Source organism: Emydura macquarii, unplaced genomic scaffold (assembly GCF_026122565.2).
Source record: "Emydura macquarii macquarii isolate MOO-44397 ecotype Brisbane River unplaced genomic scaffold, CSIRO-AGI_Emac_v2 contig_729, whole genome shotgun sequence".
Lineage (NCBI taxonomy): Eukaryota > Metazoa > Chordata > Testudines > Chelidae > Emydura > Emydura macquarii.
The window spans coordinates 75302-85356 of NW_027130866.1; the positions used below are offsets into that span (position 1 = coordinate 75302).

The 10055-nt window shown below is 51.2% G+C and overlaps 1 protein-coding gene across 1 annotated transcript in view; it reads right to left on the minus strand.

The window, feature by feature from the left end:
- Positions 1 to 7724, minus strand: part of LOC137149329 (probable cation-transporting ATPase 13A5) — a 54080-nt gene extending 46356 nt beyond the window's left edge. Inside the window, exon 1 of the mRNA XM_067542811.1 lies at positions 7662 to 7724. Within this exon, the coding sequence (XP_067398912.1) occupies positions 7662 to 7724 (63 nt within the window). The remainder of the gene's footprint in view (positions 1 to 7661) is intronic.
- Between the last annotated feature and the right edge of the window lie 2331 nt (positions 7725 to 10055).

A 10055-nucleotide genomic window follows, 5' to 3' on the forward strand; every position in this document is an offset into this window, starting at 1 on the left:
GGGAAACTGATGTCAGGAGCACAGATGGGCAAGTGGACAATGTATGTCTCCCCCACCAGCAACATGGACGTTTCTTTGAGACCAGGGACCAGCATTAAGCCTCCCAAATTGTGGTCTTGGCTGAGGCAGCTCTGGGGTTGGGGTGGAGGGCGAGTTTGTGGCCACGAGAAAACACAGGAAGCGCACTCCCACCCTTCCCTTAATGCTGCTGGTAGTTGTCACCCTATGAGGTTATCTCCAATCCCTGCCAACCAAACCACTGGCATCTTAGGGAAACCGTGGTTGAGGGACCCGGAAAACGCCATTGGTGGGGGATCACATGCTCTATTGGTTGCGGTACGAGCACTTGTAATGAAAACTTCCACCATCTCCCCTAGGTGACCTATGTGATATTAGTCTCCTGAGGGTAACAGAGATGGCAAGGGAGCAGATGCTGCAAGTGTCTGGGTACAGACCTGGTCCTCATGCTGCTACGCTGTGTACTGCAGTGATGCCAGCAAAGTTAATACTCGAGTGGTGTGGGAAAGGGTCCTACTGTGGTGGAAGAAATAAGGCAGCCCTCCCCAGAAACCTTCTTTAAAGGATTGCAGAGTACCTCCAGGAAAGTTTCCTGGAGATCTCTATGGAGGATTCCCAGGCCAGCCCTGTGCACATAAAGTGTCTTCCAGGGGTACCTTCTGAGTAGATGGATTGGCCACTGGGAAGCAGATACCCACTGCACCTCACTTTTACTTCATATTACACGAAAAATATAAGAGCATGTAACCCCGACAGTTTGATTGATACTCGCCCGAGATGCCTTCTCCAGCATCACATTCTGCCATCCTGCTGTCTGGCGACTGGCTGGACTGCTCCGGGGTTAAAAATAGCTCCTGGCTCTCAGGGAGAATGGATCCCCCACTCACCTGTCTCCCATTCCCCTCCTCTTCCTCATCCACAACGTCCTCCTTGTTGTTGCCCAAGGTGGCCTGGGACTCCGACTCCTGGGATGTATCCACGTTGCATTTTGAGGGGGGAGGAGGGGTCGCCACCGAAAAAAGCATGCAACTCATTGTAGAAGCAGCATGTATGTAGTGCAGAACCAGAGAGACTGTTCACCTCCCTTGTCTTCTGGTATGCTTGCCAAAGTTCTTTGATTCTCCTGGAGCTCTGCTACGTGTCCCTGGTATAGCCCTTCTCCTCCAGGCCCCACGCTATCTTTTCATACATGTCTACATTTCTTTGGCTGGATTGGAGTTGCACCTGCACAGACTCATCTCCCCACAGACTGATAAGATCCACCACTCCCTGTGTTCTCCAAGCTGGAGCACGTTTGGGGCATTAAGTTGCCATGATCAGCTGCGCTGGCGAGTTCTCCACGCTGATCAAACAGGAAATGGGAATTCAAAATTTCCCAGCCCTTTAACGGGAGGGGTGACAGCCCCTCACTGGTCTCGACTGAACCCTGCTATGTCGAGACATCCATCCTATTTAAATTTTAACTAGTGAAAGCCCAAGACATTTGATGCCAGTCTGGGTTTTAAGCACTCTGAATTTCTGCAGTATAGTTCAGTCTCTATAGAGACATGGACCACTGCACAATTTGTATCTTGAGCCAGATTGTGAAACACTAACGCACATTCTGATGCTTGGATTCAGGCCCCTCTTCAATCTTCATCCCTCACCCAGCTACACACACAAACTATTTACATTTGCTCTGGCAGGAGCAACTGTAGGTGTAGACTCTGAGCTAAATTCAAACCTGGTATAACTCTATTGCCTGAAAAGAACAAACCACCCGGCCAGTGGAGAGGGACTTGATATGGAATGGGTCATTTCCATTGCTTGCCAGTATAATTTTGTCTGGGTCTTTCTCTGCTGCACTTTTACAGACCCCTCTTTCTTGCCAATATGCATTTTCCAGACAGAAATTGTATATTTATCTCTCTCTCTCCCTGGGAAAAGCTTCAGAGAATTACCTGGCCCATACTTCAGGATTGGACCAGCTAAAACAAGGGAGACCCCCATGCTCAGAAATGGCTGGAGGAAGTTCACATGGGTTCCACACAATGTGCTGCACATGACTATAAATCTTCTTAATTCCTCTCCCCACCTGCATAATCCCTGAAAGGAACGCCTCTCTCGGGAGGGCAAAAGTTGCCAGCCAGCCACCCACATTTAAAAGGTTTTACAAGTAACACCAGTTTCTCAGAATCAAATTATGCCAGCCATATTGTGTCATCCACACAAGCTAAATAAAACATAGATGACTGTCTAAACCAGTCACAGGGCATTGGGTGCAAGGTACCGACTTATTTGGAGATACGTGACTCCCCAGACCCAGGTTCTGTTAATAAGTACATTTAAAAATGAATGTGTCTTATTTTTCTATTTTATTTCATCCCAAAGGATTCCCAAAGTGCTGAACAGATCTTGTAAATGTAATAGACGCACCGGAGTAGGGATCACATACTCCCAGACTGAAATACAACCACCTCTGTATTGGGGTGGAGAAGAGTCTCAACTGCTTAGCTGGCAAAAGGGTCTGGTACAGGATAGCAACCTGCGGTGGATCCAGAGAGAGTTTAGGAAAGCAGAATGTCATTCCACATGTCGGAATTTGTCTAGGGAAGACAAACTCTTAGCCAGCAGCTTTCACCGATCTCATTTAAAGTGGGATTTTAAACTGATTCAGTTAAAGAAACGTAAAGAACCTGTGTAAACAATCTTAGTTCAATTTAAGGGAGCAGCTTATTTGGTTTAGCTTACACATGTTCCTAATCAATTTAAATTAAAGTCTCGTGAAATTGAAATATGAGTATCCACATGGCCTTTAGCCCTCGTTTAACTAATCTGGTTGAAAACCAAGTTTTTAGGCCTGGTCTATGCTGAAAGGTTATATCAGTCAGTCAGGGGTGTGAAAAAACACACCTGAGTGACGGAGCAGTGTTGACAACCCCCCAGTGCAGATGCAGCTGTGTTAACCTGGTGTAACTCGGCCTGTAGACATGGCCCGGTTCTATACTAGTTAGGGTGATGCAAGGCAGCTTATGTCGACCTAACTCTGTACGGGTCGACACTGAAATTGCATTCCTGCTGACGTAACTGGCCCGTTACACCGACCACGGGAGGCGTACAGTCAGTGGTGATGTAGTTAGGTTGACACCAAGTCAGTGTAGACACTGTGTTATTCACATGGCCTGTTGCTGGGTTTCAGGAGCCATTACGCAATGCCCCACCCTGACAGTACAATCGGTGCAAGTGCAACTCGGGGATGCTCTGCACCTTCCCCCCTCCTGTGAGCAACAGGACGATGCCTCTGCTCCTCCCCATACCCCTCTGCAACATCAAGGCTGGGAAAGGGGAGGGGGAATGATGAGCCTCTGGAGCTGATCCCCAGCCTGAGGCTGGCAGGGGACTCCTCTGCAGTTCCCAGGCCTGGGAAAGGGGGCTGAAGAGCCCCTGGAGTTGCAGGAGGAACAGAGGTGAGGCCGTGGGGGGGGGGGGGGGGCAGAGCAGAACTGATGTGGTCTCATTTTCATTTCTGTACAAAATAACAGGCCCCCTCACTTTTTTCAGACCACGTTCTGCACGGCAGGCTCACGCACAGCATTTTGCTCCGCAGCTCTGAGAGCTAGAGACTGAGTTTCCTCTTGAAGGGAAAGCTGAGATTCCCCTGTTATCCCCCGGCTTAAAGCTGGAGCTTTCAGAAAAACACCAAACAATGCGAGCCTGACAATGAAATGGCCAGAGTTGGCCACGCGGATTGCAGCGAGGGGCTAGTGCCCTAAAATCAGAAAGTGGAAATAGACTAGCAATGAATCTGTGCACCACGGGCAGTGATTAATACAGGGCTAGCCACCAAGCTGAGTCCAGTGACAATGTCATGAACTTTAGTTCTGCTTTAATCATTGCTGGGGTATTCGCAACACAGGTAAGGGCATCCCTTTAGTTACCAGCGTTCAGGGACTTGGTTTTACAGTGCCTCCAACGGATGACACTTCCGGCAGCACAGCGCTCCGTGGCACATGCTGTGATGTTAGTTTAGTGCCAACTCAACGCCAGCTGCTGAGTTACTAGAGCCACTTCCTGCAGCCCCTGGGTGTCCCTGTGGGCAGGGGTGGGGGGTCGCATGCAAGTATAGACCCAGCCTGACCCTGCTTAGCTTATGAGATTTAGTGGGATCAGAGTTCATGAGGGTATCGTTGCAGAAAATGATACTTCCTCAATCAGCCGTCCTTCTGGGGATCCTACCAGTTCTGGGTGATTATCTGAGAAAGTCCAGAGAAGCACATTCTGGCAAACATCAGGACTTCTGGCTGTTGATCCATCCTGTACTGGGACTAGATTCTGTCGTCACTAGCTAAAGACAGAGTGTAACAACTCGAAGATAGACCAAATGACGCTGAGCAATGCATGGATGAGAAGTGAAAGGACTGGCTATAATCAAAAACCATGGCAGCATGTCCAGCTAAGTGGCATCTCTAATTCTGTGACTCCTGAAGCCTGACTGAACTTTATTGAACAGGTTGAGCTGCAGGGGAGGAGTTCACAGTTGATAGTAAATCATGCTTTTGCATTTTTAAACTCAATGTATTATGTGCCCCTTGCCATGGCCTCTGATCTCTGAGGCATATTCAGAGACTGAGCACCATGCATGCAGCACAGCCCACAGTAGTCAGCAGTAGTAATTATCTCCCTGTGAAACCCTCAGTCTGCCAGGGGACGCTGCTCCGTCGATCAAACAATTGTGTAGGTGGACCAAAGGAGCTACGGCCGTGCCCCGACTGAACCGGACTGGCAGGCTGTCAGAGCAAGCGTGTTCTCCCCACAGACCACAGCCTGCCTCCAGTTCTTCAAATGGACTATTCCAAACATGGACTACAAAACACCACAAGGGCCTCAGCTGCCTGCGTCCTTCACGCTGGTGCCCAGAGAGGCGGGCACTCCCAAAAGGAGGTCCCAAATCTCCTGGGGATTTATAGATTAAAACCAACACCTTTGGCTGCACGTGGAAGTGACGAGACACTAGTGCTCCTCTATGCTGATGCCCTCTATGTTCTCTACTGTCTGATGTAATTTCCTGGGGTGGACCCCTCCAAGTTCCCATCCAGGAGTTCAGAAGAACCGAAGAACAGAGCGCTCCCAGAGAGCCCGTCCCAGGTTTCACACTGAACCGAGCCCAGGCGGGCAGGTGTAGGCCTGGGCACCGGTTGCACACGCAGGTAGAAAAGCTCCCAATCAGGCACCTCACTGTCGAGTCTCAGTGCTTTGGTTTCAGCCGCTCTCCAGCCGCCTGGGACCCGAGGGATGAAGCTGCTGAGTGCTCATTGAGAATAGCTCTGGGCGGCGGCTTTAGAAGAAAACCGACGCTGGATACCAGAAGAAAACGGGGCAGCTCTTCAGCTGCAGGGAGCCGTTAAAGCTGCTGAACTGGGATGGAAGAGGTCCAGTTTCTCCCGACTTAGTGTTGCCATAGCAGGGAGATGCTTGCGCAGCAGCCAAAGTGGGGTTTGGCTCTACGCCACGTTGGCCCGACGCCCATCGACAGGCTCATCCAACGCGGATCCAGCACACGCGCAGCCAGGGGCTGTGATAACGTCTGGGCTGCTCTCAGAGCTGAACGCGCCGTGTTCGTACAATAGAACCTAGAGAAGATTGACGCTGTGGGCAAGGACCGGGTCTGGCTGGTCATGTCTGCGGAGCCCAGGACCGGTGTGTGACGCTGCACATCTTGCAGGTTGACCCCGCCCGGAGAAAAGCGCATACTTGGGAGTCAGGCTGCCCTGGCTTTGGCAAGCAGAGCCGGGGACACATTCCCATGGCAACTCCGCCGAGTGCGCTTTGTCACTAGGTTTGATCAATGGGCACAGTGTGTGCTGAGCTGGAGTCTTCAGCCTCCTGAGCACAAGCACGGGCCTGCCACACATGCATGCGACCTGGAGGTCAGGCAGAGAGAGTGTGAGAGAGAGAGCGACTTCCTTTCACCCTTCACACGGGGCAGCTGCGAAGACTTGTGCTAATAACCTCTCAAAGGAGATAAGGAGCAAGGGGAGGATTCCTCCTGCCTCCTCTGGCAGTCTGCATCCACAGAAAGGGTGACACCCTGGCTGCCCTCTGTACCAGGAAGGGGAAAGGTGCAGGGAACCCTTTCATCTGTGCACCAGCCCTGCAGCAACCCATGACTTTGTAACATCACTGCACTCTCCAGAGGGTGCTGTGGTAGCTGGGGACGCCGTTGCTGCTTTGCTGAATGTACAGGCATTAGAACTTGGAGACCTGCTTTTTGTGGGCTGTGGCGCAATTCTTTTCTGCTACTGACCACGTCGCCAGCGCAGCCTTGATCTGACCAGCAGTCACTCTTCAGTGTGGCTGGACAATACGCTCGTGCTAGCAAACAAAATATTAAAACAGTCCTCCACTACCATCTTGCCCTGTGTGTGACAGAGGATCTCCCACCAGTCACCAGGGACTGGATGGAGACCCTCCGCTCCTTTCAGCGATGCGGTTGAACACGGAAAGGGGCTGCTAACGTACTGTAAACTGTAATTTACAAAGCTCAGCTATCAGATTTATATTTCCTAGCTGATTGGGTAAAAAGCTACTGATGGGCAGCTCCCGAGGACATTGCGCCTGCGGAGGACAGAGGCTAAAAGTCCTTGTGGGGCTGGGTGGGAGAGAGTGGAATCTGCTATGTTTTCAGTGGGTGCAGCAGGTGCCCTTTCCGGCACCCATCTCCAGGGGATGCAGAAGGGATAGTCTCAGCCCCTCGGGAGCATCCGGTGCTGATGATGCAGTTTGCTTTCCTCCCCTTGTGCCCAGACAGCATGAACACCTGCATTCTAGCTGCCCCTTGCCCAAGTGCCTGGGAGGAGCCAGCCCCTGCCCTCTCTCCCCACCACTGCTCCTGTGGGCACACTGCTTGAGCTGCTAAAATGTAGACCAAATAATTGTATCTCCAAAGCACTCCCCACGGCTCTACCGTTCCCACCTCCCCAGGTGCAGCACAGTCACACTCCGCACAACAGAGAGATAGGGCTGAGGCCATGAACATTCACAAAAGCATCCTGAAGACAGGCGTTAGACTGGCAAGCGCCAGGAAGCAATGGGATTCCACCCTAGTGGTTCCAACAGCAGAGCTTGGTCACCCCCTCCCTCCCCCCAACCCACGGCACAGAGGGTTTGACCCCCCAAAATCCGCTTGTGAGGTTGCATCAGTGTGTGCCTGAGCAAGAGCGACTCAGTCACAGCTCGAGAGAACGGGGCAGGGTTGTCTTTAACCAAGGAAAAAGAAAAACGGGGCTGGTTGATAAGCATCTTTGCTGTGATCTGCCCACCTGCGAGGTGGTGTCCCACAGCTTACAGTGAGATGGGACATGGCGTGAGGACAGCACTGGACAGAACGTTCCTTCACTGGCAGGGGGGAAGGTCTGTTTCATTTCTGATTTCTGTGGGCTGAATCGTCATGTCAAAACTTACTCAGTCAAAACCCCAATTGATGCCAGGGAATAAATGACCTCAGGGTTTGAAGCTATACAGAATACACCAAGCCCACTTGGAATGCTGAGTTTAGCTGTAGAAAATACAGAGCTACGTTGCAAACGATACCTTCTGAGAGGGCCCAGTGAGGTATCAAAGAAAACCAGCAACCCCCCCACCACCACCACCAACCCTTCCTTTACCAGCTCGTTTTCCTCTTTTGAGTTGAGCAATGCATGGTGATCCTTCCAGGACTTTTCTTCCATCAGTCTGGGTGAATTTCACTCCAAGGAGTTGTCTCTTGGCAGGGAAGAGCGCTCTCAACTGCTGTTACTGACTTGAACTCAGGACATCAGTTAGTTCTCACCATGGTCCTATCCACCGCCTTTGGAAATCTGGGAGCGCGCACCTTCCTTGTTAAACTGGCAACGCAAGGAAAGGAAATCCATGCTCACATGTGAAACTCTCAGGTATTGGCTTATGCAACTCCTGCACGCCTCCCCGCACAGTGTTGTGTTGCTGAATCATATGAAAGTTACTATTTAAAGTGATAGCACCAAAGGCAAAATGTGGAAGGAGCTAGTGGGCTATGCCTCCTGCTGGGCCAGCTTAGAGTTCGGGGCACCTCAGAACCAAACAGGAGTTGATAAACTGAAGGGAAATCAGAGCAGATCAGCAATGAAAAGGGGCTGGTGGGGACACGTTTCCGTAGCGAGGCTCAGATTGGGATCCCAAAGTTGGGAGCTGTTGGGATCATAGTATCAGGATCAGTTCATTGGAGAGAGGGAGCCATTTGTGGTTCCAGATGAGTGCCCCCGAAGTTGGAGGCTGGGATTTGGTGTGGCCCAGGCCAGGAATCTGGGATGTGGTTCTGGCCCAAACTTTCCCATCGTTTGGAGCGCTGTCTGGAGCTGGGGGTTGGGTGCAGCATCTCTACTGGCAAGGAAAGAGCAAAAGAGCTGGATGTGTTATGTGTGGTCAGACAAACAGCTGGTGACCCTCAGACCAGCAAGTGGCGTTGCTGCATGGCAGGGAGATGGATGGTGGTTACCCTCCACGAGTTCTGCAGGCAAGAGAGGAGCAGCAGAGCGGCTCTGGAGTCACATATCCCCATTTTAAACAATCTTTTCCCGTTCCCTTTGCTCCAGCCCCATGTTTTGCAGAACTGGTTATCAGGTCTTAGCTAGAGGCCGGAACATAAATATCATATTACTCTGTGTTCCCTGCCCATTCGCTTTCTGACAGCAGGTCTGAGACACGCTTGGAAATGTTCTTTCATCAAGGCAGAAATCGGAACTCGTGGGGGTTTAAGAATGTGCCGGCTTTTGTCATTTCATTGTTATAAAGTACAACTTTGCCTTCATAGGAATGATGGGCCTAATCCTCCCCTGCCCGGCACGCTGGGAAATCCCTCACACTTATGCCAGCGGAGTGCAATGTGCTGCCACTGATGGGACTGGAAAGTTCTGACATGTGAGAGATTTACGTGCACTTTGCACAGATCTCTGACGACATAAACTACCCGGCAGGGGAGAATCAGGGCCAGACATTGTAGTGCTTCACATCCAGAGGCCTCTGTGCTCCTCTGGGAATTCAGCCTGGAAAATACACCCTCAACAATGTAAATGAACGACATTGTAGAGAAACAGACCCATGGCCAGGTGCTTCTTTCTTCTTTTTAAAACAGACCAGCCTGGGACCGGATTAGCTCTGGCTGGCTCAGAGGCCACTACCTGCTCTTACTCTTGCAACAGTGTCCAGGAAAGAGTCACCCCCCTCCCCCAGTGCAGGCTCAGTGTTCTCCAGCTACCGCCGCCCCAGAGCGCTCTGCCAGGGAGGTGGTGTTGGTGGAGCACCCTGTTGCAGTGGAGATGGGCTGATTGCTGAGGGTGCTTGACAAACTGGGGTTTTTCCTGTTTTAAAAAGCAATGAAACATTTTTCTTTGGCAGTTTTCAACGGGAAACTTCAAATTAAATGAAAATGTTCATACTCAGCTGAGTTTTTCATTTACTTTCAGTCTGGGGATTTGGTTGTCTCCCCTCCCCCCCTCCTTTTCTCTCCCTTTTCTACTTTCCTCCCCGTTTTGCCACTGGAAAAGGGAACCACCCCCCCAGGCCCCTCAAAATAGCTGAGAATCAAAACCAAAAATGATCTGGGGTTTGCAGACTGACACAAAGCACAGAACTCAATGCAGCACTAACAGACGATCTTGTTTTGTTGCAAAACTTCCCAGGAAAAATGTAACCCAAACTCCATCTATGGTTGGGAAATTTTTTTGACTGAAAAACTCAGGCCCACTCTGGTGATGGGGGTCCCCCTGGCTGCTCTTCCCCCTTGATACCACCCACTTGGGGCAGTGTGGGCTCTGTGGAAGCCCAGGGCGTGCTTCTGCCACAAGCTCTTTGCTGACTCTGGAATGAATCGGCTCCTTTCTAGCTAACACCTCAGCTTCCCCAGCAGGGCCAGATTTACACCTCATGCGCCTCTAGGCACAGAATCTTCAGCGCCCCGCCACCTACAGCTGGCGTGTGTGTGTTTTCTGTGCAGGGACGGGAGGCGATGGAGAGACTGGCGTGGCCAGCTTCGGACAGGGAAA